Genomic DNA, 23,343 nt, shown 5'->3' on the forward strand with positions numbered 1-23,343 from the left:
ACAAACTAGAAAGGAAATGATTCAATTTGAGGACATAGTTCCTGTTATCTCATAATCATCAAAATAAATGTAACATGCTATCTGCTAATATATTTGGCAAACACAATACAGTTACTAGTGATTTCATTAATAGCTCTGTAATATTTTGATCACCCAATGATACAGGATATCTAATGTTGAAAAGAAAAACCCACGCTGGACCTGCCTGGTTGGAAAATACCACAGAAATAGCTTCCGTTTTGAGTTGTACATCTTTTGGGTTTGTTAGACAAACTCTAGATGACGATACATTCCACTTGGTGCAAATTCATCAAGAAATTAATTAATGATGTTTTCATTTCTATAGATTTAGTATGTATATATTTTTTCATTCATGTGCTATACAACTTCACCTGTGGATCTTGTTGCTCTAGGAGTCAATGACTTTTCAATCTGTTTGCAAAGACTTAACAAAGATAACTGTATTATTTAAATACACTGTCTTTTTGAGATGTCATTGTTTTTTCTCATAAAAATTAGAGCTTTTATGTCAAAGTCCAATGTCTCAGGTGTTCTTTATCAGCTACAGCAAAGGTTTTGTAGGTGTGTACAAATACAGTGGTTGAATTTAAAACAGGGAGAAAAGAAATGCAGAACACTTTTGAATAGAAATTTAGAACAAAAAAGCTATTATATAATCCCTACTTCTGTTTGCCATGTTTGGTTATATTGTAGATAATTTTATTGTATGAGTTTTGGTGGATCACAGTCTTTCCTAACATCATTAAATCAGCCTGAGAGAAGACTTGGAAAATGCAATGAGCACCTTATAAATCAGATATAACAAGCTATATTACTTTTCCTTTTTCTTTTTTTCTTTTTCTTTTTTACTTTTTCATTCTTTTCTTTCTTTTTCTTCCCCCCCGCCCCCCCCCCCCCCCAACCCCAGCAAAAGAGCTCTTAGATTAAGTACAATGAGCAAAACCAGAATAAGAGTCATGTAGATGAGTTAAACACACAACTCCTTTTCAAATAGGGTTTATGTGAATCAGATTTAATGCAGAACTTATTCCAGGTCAGGAATTTGGCAGAAGGAAACTGGGAGTTGGAGTTAAGTTGCAATTGAAAAAAAGTAGGAATAAACTACAGTTACAATGTATAAGAATGCAACCTTGGCATTACTAAATGCTGGGAACTAATTGAATCTTTTCAGTGGTGGTATTGTCTCTTGTCCTAAAATTAGAGCTACATGATTAACTTAAAAAAAAAAAAACAATCAATCAATCAATCAAACAACAAACAAACAAGGGAAGGATTAAATATTTCTGTGTTTTGTTTTTTTTATTATTATTATTTTCCTAAATATATTTTTAATATATATTTCTTTCCAGACTCTAGTAATAAATGCCACTTAGGGGAAGAATATGAGTAAGAGTGGAACATGCAGTGTGAAAACAGATAAAACAAAAACACATAAAGGTCACATGGTGGGTAAATAAGGCTTTTTTGAAAATACTAACAGGTGCAATAGAAAATATATAATAATAAAAAAGTGGATGTTACTGAGAACTCAGAGAGAATGCTTATGTGAAACTATAAATCTATTTACTGCATCTGCTCATGTGCATTCATTCATATTGATTCTATACACAAGCGGATTTAGAAATTCTGGGGTATTTTTGAACCAATGCTAAGCTTATTTCATGATTTAGACATTACATCAGCAATCAGGAATGGAATATTTTTCTTCAAGATGTTGAAGACTTGAGCTGGTGCACTTACACCAGCAGGTGAATCCCCAGAACAACTGTTTCATGAAGAACATATATAAGGGACCTCTCCCCACTTAGAAGGTATTTCCCATAACTGAAGGGTTAATTGACTAATATTTTCCCCATTAATACCAAAAATCACCACAGAGGTCTGACAGACAAATGAAAGACGTCAGTGAGATGTATTGCCTGAAGCAAACACTGAACTTTCTGCTTCAGATAACCCTAGCATCTGTGTATCTACCACTTAGAAAATGAGTATGTCAGTCCTGGGTCTCATAAATAAAAAAAAAAGTATCTGAGAAAGCCTCATAAAACCACTCTGTCATGTTTGGGCTTAATATTTTCTTAACCAAAAAAAGGATTTCAGATCTTAGATGTGATATGGAGTACCACATTTCATTACTTTTTGTCTGATGAATAATAAAACAACACAATCAGAGTAAAATAAAAAAGGAATAGTTTAATGTGTTTTAATGCCACAGTATTCACACTGTTCTGCAAATGCATGGAATAAATAAACTTGGAAATACGTGAAATCATTTAAATTTCAGCATCTTGTATACAAAACAAAAGAAAGTAAATTTCAGAATAAGGAGTGTGTCATGGATTCACAGCTATATCTATTCTACTCAAAACTCCAGGAGCACAATTACTGCCTCCACTTCTCTACTTAGCTGGAAACTGAAGGTATCTGACAAAGTTTGGCTTGGGCTTCCACAACATATAGCCTTATTACAGTTTCTCTCTGTACGTAACTTGACATCAGCATGACTTCGGCTTTTTTTTCAGACACTTCAGACCATGAACAGACTGGAAAAGACAGTTTCCATATACACTTAGAAAATGCCGTTTAATGTAAATGGCAGAATTGCAGAAGAAGAAAAAAATGAAGTGAAAAATGAACGAAGTGTCCAAATATGTTTACTTTTCCTTACCCCAACATATGAAAAAAATTCTGAATTCTTAGGAATTCTTTTCTTATGCTCCTAGAAAAATTGCTCAGCCAGGATTTTTTTTTTTTTTTTTTTTTTTCTATAGGGAATGCTTGGACAACTTTTGCTTTTGCTTTTTCCAGAGAGTATATTTTAAACATTTTTTATGGCCTTAAGACTGGTTTACACTGGAGAAATAAAATGAATACTGAAACTTTGGCACTGAAAACAGTGAGTTCTCACCTAATCAGGTACCTAAGACAATTTATCTGAACCTATTCTATTACTTCTTTGGCATATTTCTTAGATTGCATAAAATTAATTATTCCTGAGCATACTTGAAGTATCTTCTTCTAGACAGTTAAGTGGGCACTTCCCTAAGGAGCATGGTTTCCGTTTCAGGACCTTAAAATCAGGATCAGTCACACATTAACACCCATGTGGAGAAGCAATTCCGCAGATTCCAAGAGAAATGAGCACATTTGCACAGATCAACTGCATTCTTATGTACAATATGTCCAACACATTCAGTATCGAAAATAACAATATTGAGGTGCCTGAACAATTTACCTGGGTATGTACATTAAGGAAAACACGTTGACTTATTGATGATTGTAAGAGATTATTCTTTTATATCACTGACTCAAAGTTTGCTGAGGAACAAGTCCAGGCAAGTCCTGGGCAAAGGTAGAGAAATCTTCTGTCTAGAGGACATTGATGGGCAGGTCCTGGCTAAGAGTTGTGAAATCCTTTAAGGAGCACAGATGGACAAGACCAGGGACAACAAGAGAGGGATAAGCTGCTGATAATGGCCAGGAAATGGTCTTTTGTGTGGACTTATCTCAAGGAAGATTGGCCATCTCAGGAGGTATGCACATGACGCTTGCTCAAGCACTCAGGGATGTCACATAGACAGGAAAAAAGGAGGATAAAAGAGGGTCCAACAACCATGAGGATAGGGTTTCTGCCATCAGATTCCTCACTATGAAAGGTCGGCATGCTGACGGACTAGAGGTGTCTGTCATCAGATCCTTCTCTACGGACCATATGCTGATGGACTTCCCTGGGCCTGCTACCTGAGACCTGCTGCTTCCTCCCGGGCTTACTCTGCAGCTTCTTCCTGGACCCACCCGATACCTGCACCCTCTTGTTGCCCAAGACTGGCCTTGCTGCTCCTGTCCTTCGGCCTCGGACTGTTGGAACGTCGTGCAACGGGATTACTGCCGGATCCTGGTGGTGACTATCCCCGCTTTACGCAATTCTTGCTTCTTCCTATCTTTTCTATTGCTCGCCTTCCCTTCCCCATCACCCCTATCCGTAATAGTGTCCATCCTCCCCTTTCTTCATCTCCCTTATTAACATTTGTAATAAACTGGTCGGACCAACATTTGAACCGTTGTTTCTTAATCTCACGCCGGGCATACATATTTCAAAGAACCTCCTCTCCCTCCTATAAATAGGAGCGAGACAATCATTCAACAATAAAACCATCCAAGCCAATCTGAATCTAGTTTGGTGTAAAGCCTGGCTTTTGGAAAAGTATTTTACGTCTTCTAAAGTACTGGGAAGGTGGGGAGTGAGCAAATGACCCAGCCATCTGCTGGGTTAAACCACTACACAAGTACTTCAAACTATGAGAATCTCAGCATTCTGCATCAAACTAAGCCATATAAAACTGTGTTCTCGAATAGGGAAGAATAAAAGTTGACTAAATTGGTTTGCAAGGAATATTTACTTTTAGTGGTTTGCTACGTAATGAAGAGTAAGAATGGTTCTAACTTTCTCACAAACTCAAATTGAATGGAAAAATCAGCAGAAAAAAATATCTGTGTTCATTCCTCCAATGATTTAGACATCTTCTCAGCTGTGTAGTCATTAGATTACATTAGACAAATGAAAAGCTTAGTTTTATATGAGTTTATATTCAATTTAAATGAAAGGCAGTATGTTTATTAAATATAAATTTTATTGTTTGAAAGCTTAAGTTTGATCCACTTTTTTTTATCATAGTATCTTTTTTTTGTGAATATGCCAACTTATTTTAATGTGAGGAATTTGCTTTGTGAAATAAAGTAATATGGATGGATAATAAATATATATAAAACTGACCTCTTAACATTCATACAAATTAACCATATTGACATATACTGCATAGCTGGTAAGGGTCAGTACAAAATAAGAATTTATTTCAAAATATTTTCTTGAAAACAGTTGTCTCTATTAATATTTAACCCTTAGGGAAAAAATAAAGCAACAACACCTATACCACTTTTACTATGTAACATTCTCATAAAACATGGATGAGTGCTTCACTTCTGATAACACACCATGCGTAGGAATTTATTGCATTAGGGTACCAGAAGATCAAGGGACAAAGATAAAACCATGTTCAGAAAGATAAGAAAGATGCTGATTAAAAAATAAAAACCCACAAAAATAAACCACAGATTTTTAAAAAGAGCATTAGTATTGCCCTATATAATTTTCAGATGTTACTGAGAATACTGATTTTTCTCTTGTTCTATTTTTTACCTCCACATTTTTCTGCTAATTTTATCTATTCTTTATGCATTTCCAAATCAAACCTATAAAAACGCACTCCCAATCAAGCAAAAGGGAGGAATCAGATCAAAGACAATAAAGCATGACAGATAAAGGCAGAGCTAGCTTATAATCATAAGCAATGATTATAACAATCCACTTTTATCAGGATGCATGGTCTATGGATGTAGGGGATGATGATACTAGAACTCATTTACTAGTATGAAGTACTGTGGGAGGCTTGAAAAACCAGAGAGATAAAACTCCCATTTTACCTGAATACATACAGCCACTATGTATACTCTGCTAGTACTGACGTATGATAGAAATAGAGCAGTACAAAAATTAAAAATTCTGCAAAAAGAGATTTCAGTATGATATAGAATGATGTTTTTTCATAAGGAAAACACTGCAGAAAAAGCATGCATGCTTTTTGAGTGATAAATAACAAAACAAGTGATTAATTTGAATTAGTTTTTGCACCTTAATTATTAGTTAATGACAATTCTCATTTTCAAGTACAGTTTTCTCCAGAATCAATTAAAAGGAGTGGATCTTCTCAAGAGAGATATACTATACTATATAAACAAACACATCAATCAAAAATTACCCTTTCTTCCTTAACAGAATGCATACTTGGAAATATAAATTAAGTTAAAGAGTCAGATGAATGGGATATTCAAAAAGAATAGGATAAAGCTAAATCCTTTTTTTTTTCATTTTTTTTTCTTCTCCAGATGAATATGGTATGTTTTAGGCATTGTTTTTGCCATTTCATTCACTTTCTGGTGTTGAATAGCATGCTGCTTGAAGTAGTTTCCCATGAGACAGTTTAAGGCCTGAATGAAGGAATGATTTAGCAAATTATTCTTGCTAAATAGTACACATGAATGAGCTCCACGGCTTAATCATCAAAATTGAACTGAAGTATGGTTCAGCCTTTGCTGATTTTTGGAAAAACAACATAAATAAAAAAAGGAATTATGTCTTCATGATTGATAATGGTGAATTTACCACAGAAAAGTAGCAGGGCACTAAAATTCTCTGGTGATCAATCTAGATATACAAACTTACGAGTTAAGTAATAAATCCCATCAATAAGAAACAGTGGAGGAATTTTGCTTGCTACCTCGTTAGGCTGTAAGTTCTAACTCATCTGTTTTTTTTGTTTTTTTTTTATTTTTTGTTTTGTTTTTTTTGTGATCACCAACTCAACTGTACTTTTGCAAATTTTTGTTATTTGTAAAAATAATGATATTTAATAATTACACATAAATAGTATAGGAACAGTTGTGATTCCATAGGTTGCTCCAGTTAATTCAAGCTTCAGTATAAGTAAGGAAGACTTTAAGAAGTCTAGAAACCTCAAAATATAAGACTAATCATCAAGGACAGAAATAAACCTGGAATGTATCAAAAAGAAAAGGTAGTGAAGCTAATGACAGAAAATGAAGGCATGAAATGCATGAAAAAAAGATAGGAAAGGGAGGCAAAACAGAGCTGCATGGATATTTAAAACTGATCTGAGAATAGAAATGACAATGAGGATTAAAGAAATGCAGACAGGAAAATAGAGCTAGCCTTTTTATGGGTTCACAATGTTCTCTGTACTCTTGCTTGCAATTATACACCAGGGTGGCAATCAGTCATCAGGAACATCCAAAAAGTAATATCTACTGTGATGGAAGCTATTTCCCTGTGTGATGAACCTTTTCTATGATCCAGAATTCATTTCTTTTACACCAACAGTACTCAAATATGTATCACACTAGTGTATAAGCATAGTGAGACCTATAAAACTTACGAATGATGGTTCAATGGCAGTTAAATAACAATCAGAGGAAGGGGATGTGACAGGCAGGAAAGTTTAAGCTCATTTTAGATATGAGGTATATTAATGTTTATTTCAAACACCGATCTGAATATATTGAAGAGTAATATTCAACAAATGGAAGCCCATGGAGAAGCTGTACTCTGTCTTTCTTACTTTAAGATGAGAGGCAAATCTAACTGAGACTGCATCTCAAAACTAATTTACCTCTTCTTGCTGTTTCTCCTTAGCTCTTACCTTCCAGATTCAAATGTGAACCATGTTGAGTCACGTCCGTATCTCCTCAAAGAGCTCAGAGGCCACATGACCAGCTTGACCTTGGCATTGTGGATGTCCCAGAGATAGATGTTTTCATGTGTGATTTGCATTGTACATTCCCCATAGATATCTAAATTTGGTGTAGGCATAAGATATACATTGAATCTCTCTGGAAAACAAAAGCAGAATAAGTCATAGCCAGTTAAAGCAAGGCTTAGTATTATTTTTTTTTCAATAAAATAAAGTCTAGTTACAGAAGACTTGGAAATTGAGGTCAAATTTCTAGCCTGTGAACAGTGGTGAGGATTCTCTGATGCCCAAGAAGCACTGTCATGTGCATGAGAAGAGTAAGAGGGGAATCATCATTTCATTTTCAGTATAAATATTACAATGCGTTGAAACATCTTTCATAGATGATCCTCAGTGTTCTTTTTGACATATGTCCCCAGCAACTTAGCTGAAATCCTCATCCTCACAGTAAGGTCCATTTAAGGTCACAGGAAGGTCCAACAAATCAAAATGTGCTATGACTTACAATAGAGACTTCTCTATGAAAGAAGTACAGACTGAAGCCTGTTAATAACTACTTTTGTTCAGTTTCCATTTATTTGCAAAATTCAATAAAATTCACAATATTTTTAGTAATTGGTTGCTTTCTTGAAAAATCTGATTCAACAGAATATATTATTATGACCTTGACATCAATTGCTATCAGCTGCACTTCTACTTTATAGTGCATTCATTATAATAGAAGGTCAAGGGCATGAACAATTTTCTAAAGTGCCTGAATTGCATGTGAATTAATAAGCAAATGAACAACTATCATAACAGGAACAAAACAAAACAAAAAACAAACAAAAAAGGGTAAACCATAATAATAGCAAGAGGATTTTAAATAAAAATCTGATTTGTTTTGAGGAAAGCTAATATTTCTATGATTTGGCCCTACAAAGAGATGAAAACATTTGGAAGTGCTGGAGTGTATTTAACACTAAAGGCACCAAAATCTTAGGGCTTAATAACATAGAATGGGAGAGAGCAGATATTTCACAACTTCCTCTAAAAATTTCCTTTCATCTTTGAAACAGGTTAGAAATGCAGAATGTCAGTGCTATTACACTGAAAGGTGTTGACAAAAGAAGAAAAATTAAAAGCATGAACATGATAAATGCTGCATGAATGGGACTAGAAAAATGCACTTTAAAGGGACACCTGATAGAAAATATCTCTCTTACTACTTAATGAATGATGGTTTGGTACAGAATATTTCCAATCCAGTATCTGCATAGAATTTTCTTGTGTTTACTTTTTAAAATTAGGATAGAGTTTAAAGTAATCAAAAGAGGTATAAAGTGAAATAATCACAAAAGTCAAAATCAGATGCAGCTGCCAGTTTGACGGTCAATACCTCCAAAATTATTTTTCCATCTTTACAATGTTTGCTATATGTACTTTTCTGACAAATCAGTGAAAATACTGCAAATAGTTGAGATAATAGAAAATATACTGAAGTGTGAATGAGTGCGGGCATATCAGTAAAGCTACAAAAGTTTGGCTGAAAAATTAATAGAACCACTGACTGGGCACTTAGATTTGCTGTTCTGCATTGCTATAAGCAAACATGCCATTCCCAATGCAATTGTGTTCCAGTTAATTTAATTTTGTCCCATCGATGACTCTTGAATTGATTCATTCCATCTCATAACCATTCACTCTCTTCTTCCATGCCGACGTTCCCATTAATCACATTAATGGGTCTTAGCTCTATCAGTTGTATTTTATGACTAAGGTATCAAGTGAAAAATTTCTAATGTTTTGTAGGAGTCTTCTGATACAGAGTATAAACACATTAGTACGTGCTGTGGAAATTGCTACAAAGAACTTTCCCTAACTCTCAGAATAAGGTATTGAGCATGAGCTGAATCTAACATCTACTGAATGAAAAACTCTCACATAGACGTGAGAGCCAGTGACTGCACTGGGAAGGGAATGGTGGAGAACCAGATAACTCAATTTACTCTGAAATTACATATTTGCAGTTTTACAGCATTTAAATGTTGCTGTGATAGACCACACAAAATTGCCTAAGATATACACAAATGTGCTTTTGTCATACATTAGACTCCAGTTTTGCACTACCACACTGTTGCTTCCTGTTCCTCCTCCGTTTGAAAGATAGACATGATTGGTGTATCAGCTGGTTCACTCCACCTTCCCTTTACATCATTGAAATCACAGCGTGTTGGGGGGAATGGCACTACTATTTGAGGTGAAATCTTTCCCTTATCATCACTGACAGAATGCCTGAGATAGAAGAGAAAATGGAAAGGTACAATTACTTTCTGAAGTACACATTATACAATTGTATTGAAGACACCAAATATTTCAAGCTCTTTTAGAGGCCACCAGAACTCTCATAAAATGCTCTACTGCTCTGAAGTGTAAGAGGATATTGCATGAAGGGTATTGAGGACATATAATATCCTCAAACTGTCAAGAGACATTTGTTGATTTTGCAGTGGAGGTCAGTGTCTAAGGTGAGGTGTCATGGATTAAATAAAGTCTGGCTGATTGAAGTGAACATCAGCTGCAGGGCAAAATGTAGGACCATTGGTACTTACTCAAAATGGCAAGAAAAGAATGTGTACAAGAGTGCTTTTGAAACTAAAACTTAGTAATATTTTCACGTAGCAGAAAGCTGAAGACATCAGATGGTGTGAATAGTATTACATGATTTCTGTAATTAAAATGTAGGGTCTAATTTATCCATTTGAACAGGTTTCTAGACAGTGGCAATGATATCATAGAATCACATTATTCCGGTTGTAGAGAGAAGCTTTTCTTTCAGACTCATGTCAGCAAGAACAAACATTCAAGGGCTATATTTGGGTTGTCTAGACTCAGTCGCACATGAATTCAGTCTTCAGATTTTCTGAATCACATGAAATAAGATATTTAGCCTCTCTGTGAATCAGTCATCATCTATGTATCACAGGGATGAGATAATAACAGTCCATTGACTAGTAAGACTAAGTAAATAAAAGTTAATGAATGCCTTAGGAAACAGGGAGGTGGAAGATGATGCTATCCTTTCGGACAAGGCAAGACTGAGGCTGAGCATCAGCAGTACAATCCTTTTCCCTCCAAAATATGTAAGATTCAGGGAGCACGGGAGCCAGTCTGAATGAAAATGCTGACATTTTGCCATACTTATTTGACTGTTTTGACTGGAAAGCCTAATGAGTTCGTTCTAATAATTTTATCACTGAATTCCTTTGCCTAAATCATCTCAGTTGGAGAGCTGAGCAGATAACATTGAAATCCTGTAATCCACAGGCTTCATTTCATTTCAACTTTAACGTGAGGGAAAAGGTGCTTATGGAAGGAGGCAGTCAGATTGGGGTGATCCATACAAGAGGAGGCTTTGAAAACAAACGTTCAGTTTCTGTCTGGAAGACATTCTTCCACCTGTGAATCATCTGATACTGATGTGCTTTGCACAAGTATCACTTAGAAGTCTTCTCTGTTCTTCCCACAGTAGTATCTAGAATTGTCTCCTCTAAGCAGTGGAGATCTGTAGTCTGGCTTTTGTAACTTCCATCACCACAGAAGTGCTTGGTGCTAGAGGGTCAAGCAACAGTGCAGTCCCAGAAAAAGAGATCTCACTGGCACCTACTGAAGAACCCAAAATGATACAAGAATTAATCTGTTTCAGTCACTGTGCTGCCATGTATCTTACTCCCAGGTGACAGAAATATGTAAACAATGTATGGCTGTTCACCCATGAGAACTGCACGCTAAACACCAATTTTGCCAGTCCTTGAAATAAACTGTTTTACAAACGATATTGTTGCATCTGTCACAATAAATAAATAAATAAATAAAAATAAATAAAAACGCACCTTAGGGGAATTACAAGAGCAAAAGAGGAAGGACAAACAAGCTCAGTTGCAACTTTTTAGGGAGATGATTTAGTGGTTTGATGGTAGGTGGACAGGTGGACTAGATGACCTTAAAGGTTTTTCCAACCTTAATGATTCTATGATTCTATGAAAAAGAGATGTTAGACAAATCACAAGAAAACACATCATTTACTGCAAACCTATTAAACTAAATGTGCTGGTTGGAGGGCCATATACTTAGGTTTAGTGACTAAAACAGAAATCTATGCAACGGAAAACTTACTCATTTCTCAAGAGATGGCCAAGTTACTTAATCTTTTCACTGAATACCTTTAGAAGGTCCTGCTATACATCATGCATATGTCCTCTAAAGGACAGGAATGAGTAAGTACTTGGACAAATGAAGAACAGAGTGTATTAAAAATATCACTGCTAGGACAAAGTAAGGTAGTTATTAAAAAAACCCACTTCTTTCGGTTAGTTCTTTTCTGACCTAAGAAGTATCAGATTGCAAACACTTCAAAAAATCTTTAAGTCAAAGAAACCATTTAAAAAAGACAGTGGGATGGGATTAACACCTACTCTGTTGGGATTAATGATGTTAACACCCTGTCATATCATAAAGATATAAGCAGTACATTATAACACTATTACTCAATTGCTTTTAGCCCTTAAAATGTCAAAGAAAATCTAAAATTGTAAACCCGCTGATACTGTAGTCTCAATGAGAATGCAATCTGTGGACTTGGTATACTTGGACAGATGAAGAACATAATATATTAAAAATATCAGGACAAACTAAACTATATGGGGAACACATATGAATAAAAATGAGGAAATTGTGCAAGAAGTAAACTTGAAATTTTTATTAGAGTTCACCAAATGATTCCACCCTCCTATCAGTCACCTTTTTCATAAAACTGTCATGCAGAGAACGACACTGACAAGTTTGCAGAATAAGATAACTACAATGAGCTGAAGTCAGTGTTCCAGTTGACTGGCTTTACCTAAGGAATCCCTAAAGAAAGCTCCTACAGTACACCCAAATGGAAAAAAAATAGACTTATTACCAATTTTTCTCTGTATTTTCCTCTCCTTTCAAACTGATTAAAAGACACTTCCAAACCAGAATTTGCTTTACATCCAGAACAAGACAACTAAGGAGACAATGTTGAATTTCAAACATGCTTATTAAAAAGTCAAGTTGTGCTTCAAGAGGATGAGGGATGGAAGCAGATAGGTATCTAATGTAACTAACGTAAGTAATGGTTTAATACAGCACGCTCTTCAAATATTGGATGATAAGTGTACAGCCACTGGATTAATGAAAATACGGCTAATTATGCCCTCCATGCATTCTTATTCACGTGATATGAAGAAAAAATACATGCTTTGCCTCTTTGTTTTCTTTCATTTACTTACATAGAACAATAAACATGCTAATTATGTTCATATATGCTGCTTCGGAGTACTGCAATTAATTCTACGCTGAAGAAATTGAAACAAGTTTACACAATAGAACTAAACTTTGTCTTTTGGAGTTTATGTTTATAACTGAATCTCTCCCTTCAAAGGACAAGATGGAATAGAGTATTTACTATCCAGGTCTAAAAGCTGCTGGACCCTACATGATTTCACTACAGAAAGAGCTTAAGGATTCTCAAGCTACTTTTCTGCTCACATCAGATACTCTTCATGAGATTTATTTCCCTGCTAATTTGTGAAGTAACTTCACCTGCTCACATAGTTCTCTCTTCAATGGTATGCATAAAAGTCTTATAGACTACAAGCATACAGCGAATAGGATACTTTGAGTGGTATCTGATCATTATCACTTTCCTACAACATCAGTAGCTTTTCCTTCTATACTTGCATGACAGCTTGAGACAAGTGGAAAGTTAAAACAAGACACAAATTAAATCTCGTGTCTGACTGTGGAAACAATTTCACAAACAGTTGAACTTCCTTTAAATTACAAAAGAACAATAACTGATCTTCGAATAGAATTTCTTGAGGATATTTCTATATATATATTTTATGTTATTAGGCTCAGTGATGTCTGGAATCTCGTAAGAAATTAATAAAATATAATTGACATAGTGCTATTCATTCTGTAATCTAATTACGTCATTTTGTTTATGATGGTTGGCTTGTTTTGTTATGAACACTGAGTCAGTTTGTTTTATTACTTTGTTAAAAGCTATTGGATTTTATAAAAACATCAATAGAGTAATAATTATTGAGTGCTGTAATTTAGAGACAAATGAATGAGCACATTTTGGTTTTGCCCTCATGTTCATTAATAGGAAGTAAGTGACAGGATAATCACACATTTTCTTTTGTTATTAGATATTCCATCCAGTAGCAACCTTTCTGGACATGTATCTAAATTTATGTTCCAAAGACTTAAAAGCTTGACTTAGTGCAGACAAGAACATTCCATTGTCCTTTCCACCTGTAATTGATAACGTTTAGATGTAGATTTTTCGTTATTCCAGACAGGTATGAGTTTAAAGAAAGTATGAGTTTTCCGGTCCAAAGTGCTGTTGAAATGTTCACTGTTGTCTTTTAAAGGCTGTAGAACAACACCTGCTGTTTTTTCCACAGCATAGAGTCCATTGTTTCACAACCAGAAAGGTCACTGCCATCCACAATGAACACATGAAATCACTATATGTGTGCTATTTGGTATAGAATTTAATCACATTTATTTGTAGGAAACAAAACAAACCAAACAAACAAAAAAAAACCAACCAACACAATAAAGCGTTGAAAAGACATCCAAATGCTTAGTTACTAATGGGCTTCTTTTAGGTAAAAGGAAAAATCCGAACAACTACAGAAACACTAGCAAAGATAACAAGGGTCATAAGCTAATACCTCATATAAGAGCAATTACAAAGTTACTTACCATTTTGTTCTCTCTGGACTCCAGCTGCAAGCAAATCTGGTTCTCCAAGACTTATATCATTAAGCCTGGTTCCTAGACACTCCATGCAAAGATGTTTGCACCATTCTTCTGCTTCTAGTTCTGGAAAAATAAGAAAAATATTTAAGTTATAATGCTGACAATTTAATCAAAAATGCTGAAAAATCACTATATTTTCTCACAAGCTAGGTTGAGTTAGTAGCATAAAGTTCCACCTATGCTTCTTAACTGTGATTTAGGAACCTATGTAAGAGTTTAGGATTTCTCGTTTTCAAATTTGGGGCTAGGAAGTAGAGTTAACATAAAAGAGAAAGAATAAGTGAGTTTTCAAGGCAGCATCTTTCTAGGAAGCTTGCTTGAAATACAAATGTAATTTTGAAAAACATTAGATATAATATCTGAAACTGCATCCTGGCCTGAGGTGCCCAGTACAGGAAGGATGTGGAGCTCTTGGAGTGGGCCCAGATGAGGGCCACTAAGATGATCAGAGGGCTGGAGCACCTCTCCTATGGGGAAAGGTTGAAGGAACTGGGATTGTTTAGCTTGGAGAAGAGAAGGATCCAGGGAGATCTCAATTGCGGCCTTCCAGTACTTGAAGGGAGCATATCAACAGGAGGGAGAACGGTTGTTTACGAGGGTGGATAGTGATAGGACAAGGGGGAATGGTTTTAAACTGAGACAGGGGAGGTTTAGATTGGAGAGTGGTGACACACTCGAACAGGTTGCCCAAGGAGGTTGTGGATGCCCCATCCCTGGAGGCATTCAAGGCCAGGCTGGATGTGGCTCTGGGCAGCCTGGTCTGGTGCTTGGTGACCCTGCACATAGCAGGGGCGTTGAAACTCGATGAGCATTGTGATCCTTTTCAACCCAGGCCATTCTACGATTCTATGATTCTATGTTTCTATGAAATAGCATTTACTGCTCTTTAGCTAAATCGGAATTATTGAAAGACCTTTTTTGAAAGGGTCTAGAGTATTTTTCTAGGACCTAAGAAAATGACAGCAATAGGAAGCTCTTCAAAAACAAATTTTCCATCTTTGCTGTACAGAATGCCTATGCTTGTCAAGTTAGAATAAGGAATTTTTTCAGTTCAGCTCAACTACTTCTGGTCTTGTTGCAACTTGGTCATTAGTTGGAACTTTTGTATAAAAATTCAGATCTTCTTTTTCCTTTCTGAGTCTTCCTTGCATCCCAATGATCTACATTTGAGTGTTCCCTCTCTGCCATTCTACTGAAATGTGAACTCCCCCTGAGACAGTAAAATAGCTCTTCTGCACACCCACCCTCATTCTATACACTTCCAAATTTGATGTCACAAAATCTCTGGCATTGGCCAAACAAATATCTCAAACTGGTTTTCACACAGTGTGAAACCACAGTTGATAGGAATTACATAGATAAGCTGACTGCCTTTTATTACAGAGCAGGCTTCCCCTAAGGGAAATTTTCTGGAGAGCAGGCTGGGCACAAGGCCTAAAATGAGCACTCACTGTCATAGTCTATATATGACTGTCCTTAGGACTGGTTGACTTCAGTCATTTACAAATGCAATAAAATGCCATGGTTTTGTTTTGTTTTGTTTTTTTTATTCCTATTTTTGGGGACATCTGGAAAATATTTTGGTGACAATATCTCCAGTGCAGCGCTGAAATTTGATCAGACACAAAAACCAGTAGTGCATGCATTCCTTGAAGCATCTGGTGATGATGACTCACAGTAATTAGTACAAATCTATACTGAAGCAAAATCTTTCCATGCCTAATTGCTACAGTCTTTGAATCATTGCCTGGCAAGGCAAGGGCAGAAATGTTTGCGGGAAAAGAAAGGGACACAGGTCTTTCTTCCAGGTCCTCAAGATACACCTGGATAAACTGTTTTATTCTGGGCCATGAGTAATCCAGACATTGATTATTCCTAAATTATTCTGTCAGCTGATGGAGTTTCTTGACAGAAAGATCAAATGACAGAGCCTGTTAGGAGAGTTTTGAGACTAACATGGTTGCTATCACAGAGACACAAAAAATTTAGGGGGACTCTTCAGAGCACTGCAAGTCAAGAGACTTCCCTTAGCCCTCCTTGATTTTTTTCCAGTCTTTATCTCAGCACTCAGATTCCCAAAGTTGGTCTTCAAATAACATCCTCAGCTTCTTGTGGGAAGACACAGAACTTTCTTTCAGTAACCTCAAGATTACATTTACTTTCATATATAAGATAAAAAATACTGAGGTAGCAGCATACTGTTCCTTAATACTTTTTGTACAGGCACAGCCTTGATGGAAATATGGAGAGAGCAGGTGTATCTCTGGACAACAATAAAAACTTAAGGATTTTAATAGGAACAAGATTAATTCATTTAAAAGCATAGCTCCAAAACTTATTTTCTGCTCATGCATGAACAAATTTCCCTCCAACATTCCCTTCCTCCTTCCACTTTAGTTGTTTCCTTGGATATTCATGATGTCTGCTGAACCAGAGTTGTGCCTATAAAGCACACCTTAGACCCCCTCCCATAGAGGGGGCTTCACAAGACACACTGCCATATGCTTGCAGAGACAGGGCAGTGCACTGGCAAATGGGTAGGAGCCAAGAGAGGGCTTCTGTAGACTTGCCCAGTAACACCAGCTGCAAATAAACACTGGGGAATCAGTTCAGAAAGGCCAGTAGCACACAGGCGCAAATCTAGTCTACTGTTCCCATGTTTCCTTCCCTCTCACATTTTCACATTTGCCTAGACTGTATTACAGAACAATGAAAATGCTGTGAGGATGAATAGCTCCATAAAGAGCCTGCATTATTTCCTGGAGGATGACCAGAATACAATATTTTATATTTTTACATTTTTTTGATCTATATTTTATTTCATTGTGCCTGCATCCAGACTGAAAGGATATACTTACTTATGAAATGTAGAATGAGTAAACTTATACAGAACCAACTTTTCTAACTTTGCAAACATCTAAGGAGAAAGAAAAATCTATTGGCATTTCCATAAATTTCACTTAATATCAGTATGCATTCATAATAGTACTCTCAAGTTAAAGCAACAAACTCTGTTTATATACATTCTCACACCACAATTCCAGCAAATTTTGGGGAAAACAAGCTGTTTCTTGTGAACGTTTTTCTATTTCCACCTTCCCAGTCCACTCTCCTCTCTGCAACAGCAACATCTGGATCTTGAAAGTTTGGATTCAGAAAAAGCCTTTTGGAGTGGCAGTTTAATTTAAGCTGCTGTTTCTTCTTTGCAAGACATTGATGACCAGACCCAGATTAACCCATTTCCCACCTGCCACACAGAAGAAACTCTCTAACTGGAAACACTACAAGATTACAACTGTACTTTGCAAAATAGACTGTAACATATGTTGTACTGCTGCATTACTCAAAATTTGTATCTTACAACAACTGTCATCTTAATATGACAGAGAATACAGTTTCAGTGCAGAACTGAAATATCTTCACAAATAACTGTGAGGATTTGTGTATGCTGTCAGAAGCATCAACATTATCTGCAAATGTGTTTGGAAGGTCAAGGGTACGAGGGTACTGTGTGAGTTAGTTTCACCTAATGCATCCTGATAGCTATTGCTTACTTGCAAGGGATTGCCTTAGACCTTTTCCTTGTCTTACATGTGAAATCTTTGGAAGCAGGTGAATTACCTTTCAAAGCTAAAGCCATATTTCTCCTTTCACTGTGTATATCTTTAACATAGCTCACCATTCATAGCAAGCCTAGAATACTTTGTGCTTCCAGGTAACAAATGAAATATTACTTATGAATTTTAAAATGTATTTATTATAATTTATAGTACATAAATGGATCAGTCAAAGTAGTAATCTTTAAGAATGACTGCTAGAACATCACTAAAGAGATATACTACTGTTAAGAAACTTATTTATTTTGATTATATGCAAATATAGGTACATGAAAGATTACAGTGGAATAAGGCAATACAAAACTAGCAGCAAAATTCTCTTTAATGCATGTAGATTAAATTTATTGGTAGTAAATTCTGACTTTTTAGTGGTAACCGGTACTCGTCACCAAAAAATTTAGTTTCTTTATAAGCTAACTGAATTTTTGGAGTGAATGATAAATTGTAAAGCATACTTTCACAGGTATAAACAAAATCAAAATGATTGCATTTTCATCTTGCTCATAACTTATTTATATGATGCTGTTACGCAAATGTCACGAGGTGACACAAAATACAAACTGATGGGATACCTTAATTAGGCACTGGTTATTGTATAAATATTATTGGGAGCACAGCTTTAAACTTATCTGTAAAAACACACCTTGATATCGGCAGTGCTTTCCTGCAATTTATCTGAGCTTCCAGGTTATGCCTAAAGTTATATGTCATTTCTACATCTGTTCTCAGAGGGATAAACTGGTGTCATACGTACTCCAGCCACTGACACTATACATTTCAATAAACTATACCACTGGATGATAAATGCATTTGTTGATATAATGTGATACAATCTCAATGATAAAATAATAACAGAAAATGGTGTTTGAAATATAAATTTGTAATAATTATGAGATTTTCCAGCACTTAAGTTTAAAACAGATCATGTTACAGAATGATTCTAGGGGATGGAAGTGGTTTCATACATATGAAGAATAATCATAATATAAATATAAATATAAATATAAATATAAATATAAATATAAATATATTCATCATCCTTAGATATCTCGCTCTGTATTTGCTAGAATTGTAGCTGTCTTCAGTCTCCTAACTTAAAAATCCTTTTGTTTGAGGACTAAACCCCACACCCTATGACCCCTGGTAATATCTCATTTTTTTACATCCATTTCCAAAGTTCACATTCTGAAGTCTTATGGAAGCCCTACCATTATGGGCTGCCAGAAGAGCAGAAGAGATAAAGCCTCAAAGAGGTGACCACTCTCCTGGCTCTATTTAACCTTTGTCTCTTTGGGCAATGTCATCTTCAGATCCATAAGGTCATGTTCTATCTTCCAGAATTACTAGCAACTGTACATTATTGTATTGGTAAAAAGAAGAAAGGCTCAATTTATACGTAGCTCGTAAACTTCAAAAATAAGGTTGAGGAGCAGCTCACTGAAAGGACCAAACATTTAAGATGGAAATAACAAATATGAAATATTGTAGGAGGATAAAAGAAACTGTCCTTACGCAAACCCCCCAAAAAACATGTAATTTTGGGCTTTCTCTAGTGTTAAACTGTGTAATTTTAAAAAGTGTTTTTTTTTTTTTTTTAAACATTTTCTGCACAAATTCTTTGGCTTGTCTTCCCTTTAAACTGCATTTATAAGAAGACCAAACCCAGCTGAATACCTTTACTCTGAATAGAAATGCAAAGTGTTTCCGGTTTGGATTAATAGGACTTAGATCTGATATTTACTACCAACAATGAAAGATGGCACAGAAAAGCCAATGTGTATCACTTTCTCTCTCCTAAAAATCACCTAACTTTAATTAGAAGTTAATAGCAAAAGAAAAAAAAACAAAAACATAGAATACCCACAGGACCACTGTGCAACTTTACTGAGCCATATACAATATACACAGCAACTTCATTTCTATGTGACTACTTTATTGTTACTCAGAAGAACGTATGGATATTACCTGTTTTGAGTAATAACACACATTACTGATTAAAGTTGGTAACGCATGAATGACACAAATTTTTATAATAATAGATAGGAAGTAATGAAGGCAACAGGAGTTCAATTTAGTCTAAAAGAAAATTAATCTGTATGTAAGCTAAAAATTTGCTTCCCAAATAGGTAGGAACAGAGATAGTGGGCTGCAACTCTGAAAGCAATTTTTTTATTAAAATTATTTTTTCATTGGGCAATTATGCTTGAAGATCTGACATATGGAACTCGCACTCAGAACTTTTGCTTGTTTCAAAAAATATCACCTCTGCAAACTGCTTTGTGTTTTCCTTGTGCTGTGATTCTTGAATCTTTCGCCTGCAGTAGTTTCAATTGTTATTATATAAGTGCAAATAACTAAGGGAAAAAGTAAAATGAAGGTTTATGAAGAAAGATCACATACATCATTCAAGTTTATTAATTTACAGAAAATGTATTATTCCAACTGTGAAAAAAAATAAACTTTAAGTAAATATGACAACTGCCTTTGAAAAAAAAATTCTACAATTTATTTTGCCTTTGCCACTTTTTTCTTTAACTATCCTAAGACTATTCACGTTTAAGTACTTCAGGTATTTAAATGTGTGCATAGTATTGAATATACCAGCAGTTTTATGACACACCTACCTTCCTCTGTTCAGTTTTAGTGCTATAAAAATTTTGTTTATGGAAATATCAAACAATGCAGTGATCAATCCAAATGAATAATTACAGAATATGAGCATGTGTTATTTTGTAACTTTAAACACTGGTATATTTTCCTAATGCTTTTTTTTTTTTCTTAACTGAGTGAAGACATAGTCTAAGGGCTATACAAAAAGAGGCTTTAATTTTCCTACTATTCCTTATTTATAAACTTTTTTTTTTTGACATGTTAATTACAACAATTAAGAAAAAAGACATTTACTGATATTTCTGCTAACAATCATCAAAACTTAACCGGAGCTGCTACCAGATACATCACAGGTAGGGTTCCATTAATTTTATTCCGTGCAGTTACCTGTGTTTGCAAATGGCCAGCAGTGTGTCCTAGTGGTTCCCCAGCTATGTGAAAACTGTCATTTCCCTGAAAATTTCATTTCTGAAAGTCTGTTCAAAGGGATTAGCCAGCACCCAAACACCACACTATCCCATCTGTAATATAAATACTGTACTATGTGAATATCGTTGAAGACATTCATGGTATTTAAAAAATTTATCATATTGATGTTACCTGCCATTAAACTATTTCCCTAAAGTGTACTTTATTTGCACATATTATCTCCATTCTTACCTACACTGCTCCTTCTTTCCAGTGCACACACATGAATCAGACAAGGAAAGCATACCACTCATTACACAGGCTGCTGGGTATATGACACAAGGGATATCATCTCCCCTTAAGTCAGACCCAGACTGACTCTTCTGGGAGCAGTTTTGTGCAACAAAAAACCACTGACACCATACCAATATGAAACCACATACAATATACGTGGTTTATGTATTAAAAGCATTAATCAAAAGCTTTTTAAGGAATTCTGCCTACTAACTGCAAGACTAGCAAATATGCCAGCATCATCACAATGGCTCTGGGACTGCAAGAGCCCATGCGCAGTGACAGGAAAGAAAACACTCCAGGTAAAAGAGCATCCTTCTCTCAAACTCAGAAATGCCACACACAGTTGACTAGTAGACTGAAACCAAAGTTACAACAGCAGGAAACAGTGCAATGCTGCTTGAGAACGTGGTTTCCATACAAAAAACAAACAAACAAACAAACAAAAACAAAACAAAACAAAAAAACTTGCTCAATTGTTACAAAAAAGTGAATGTATAAGAAAATGAAGAGATACAGTTAATCACTTATAGTTAATAAGTGATTTCCTCTGCTTAGTGCTAGTATTAATGTAGCTATTTTCCTCCTATTCCTGTTTATTATTATTATTATTATCATCATTATCACTTATTTTTATTTTTCCTCTTTAGGCATATAGCTATTTTCTGTTTTGAAATAAAGTGAACATCACTTTATTCAGTGATCGGTCCTACAGAAACAAATGATGGCATTCCAGAAATAAAATGCCATTACAATTAATTAGTCCTTGAGGTTAGATTTCTAGGTACCCTTACAGATTGGGTATATTACTTCATACTGTGGGCTAGTGCTCTTCATAATACCATAAATATTTATCAAGCATTATTATGGCCAACAGTACAACAGTGAGCTGACATAGCATCATTACTTGAAAATATCCCTGGCAACCTTTGCTCTCCATTCAAGCTTGCTTTCAAGTGCAAAGTAAGAATCATGAAAACGTGCCTGAACAAAGAAGAAACATTTGCATTGTGACTGAAACTAACAGGCCAGCTACAAGAATCTGGCATGGGAATTCGACAGTTCCCCAGGACTGTCAATTCATACCTGTTTCAACAGTTATTAATGTCAAATGACAATGGCATGAAAGTAAAATAACCTCAGGCAGCTTGTCTGTAGTGGGAATGTCAAAAACACCATCAGTCAAGTGTCCAAAAAGGATCTGTCACCACCAACATAACAAGCAGAGCATGCTATCACATCAGCTTATGCAGCTACCCTGTGACTGGCAGTCAGCAATGGCATTTGTCTGGTTTAAAACTTCATACTGTTTCAAATCTAGTTTAATCCTACAATACTTTTATTTCACTTGGGAATATTAAAGGATCTCTTTCTTAAATGTGTGGAAAACCTGGAGTATCCTTGCCTACTATTGTCAAGTATTCACATTACATCCTGTAAGAGAAACTATACCCAGGGAAACTATTAGAAGTCCTAAGGTTTGATTCACTAGTTTTTATACTTTTTTAATATTCAGTCTTATATTTGAAGTAGTGACAAATTTTACTGATTGAAATCAAGAAATTGTTTGATAAGTTAAACAGTTCTAGTAGTATGATTTTCACATACAAAATCAAGGTGGTAATGACTTGTGTCCACATGGAGGAGAAAAAACATGCACTGTTGTCATTACATGCTTCATTTGCTTTTATATCTTTGACCACACAATTTTTACTCCAGCCATCTGAGTATCTTCTGCATTAACTCAGTAGGAAGATGACAAGTAGGAGACTAGGAAGTCTTTGGAATCTCTCTGACTTAATGATATTACTGAAGCAAAAATTCTAGCTTTGAATACTGAGGTTTATTGAACACTGTTCCATTTTGGCTGGGTATAGTGAAGTCAGTGTCGGTGTTGCATCCTTCCAGTGCTGCAAAGACTACAGAAAGTCTCTCCTGCATGATGCTATATGTTGCTTTTGAAATACCAGCAATAAAAATACCACTAAGAGAATCACTTTTTTTCTTTGTCTGTGCTTCAATTTCTGTGATCGAGGAAAAAGAGTTCTGGGTTTTCCCCCAAACCCTAAAACCAATGATGTGAAGAAGTGATTCCTTGCTATTATTGGAGCCGATAACCAGGATTTTAAGACACTGGAAGTGCAAAGAAACTGATTTACAGCAATTGTAATCAACTTCTGACTGATATTACCTACAAGATCATAACACAGTGTTCTACTGTTCTACTT

At 35.4% G+C, this 23,343-nt stretch overlaps 1 protein-coding gene across 1 annotated transcript in view; it reads right to left on the minus strand.

Moving 5' to 3' along the window:
- The window catches only part of DOK6 (docking protein 6), a 256,449-nt gene that overhangs the window by 92,991 nt on the left and 140,115 nt on the right, over positions 1-23,343 (minus strand). The window contains exons 4-5 of the mRNA XM_419111.7: positions 14,130-14,249; positions 7,296-7,485 (exon numbers count right to left, since the gene is read on the minus strand). Coding sequence (XP_419111.3) covers positions 7,296-7,485; positions 14,130-14,249 — 310 coding nt within the window. The remainder of the gene's footprint in view (positions 1-7,295; positions 7,486-14,129; positions 14,250-23,343) is intronic.

The sequence above is a fragment of the Gallus gallus genome, chromosome 2 (assembly GCF_016699485.2).
Source record: "Gallus gallus isolate bGalGal1 chromosome 2, bGalGal1.mat.broiler.GRCg7b, whole genome shotgun sequence".
Classification (NCBI taxonomy): domain Eukaryota; kingdom Metazoa; phylum Chordata; class Aves; order Galliformes; family Phasianidae; genus Gallus; species Gallus gallus.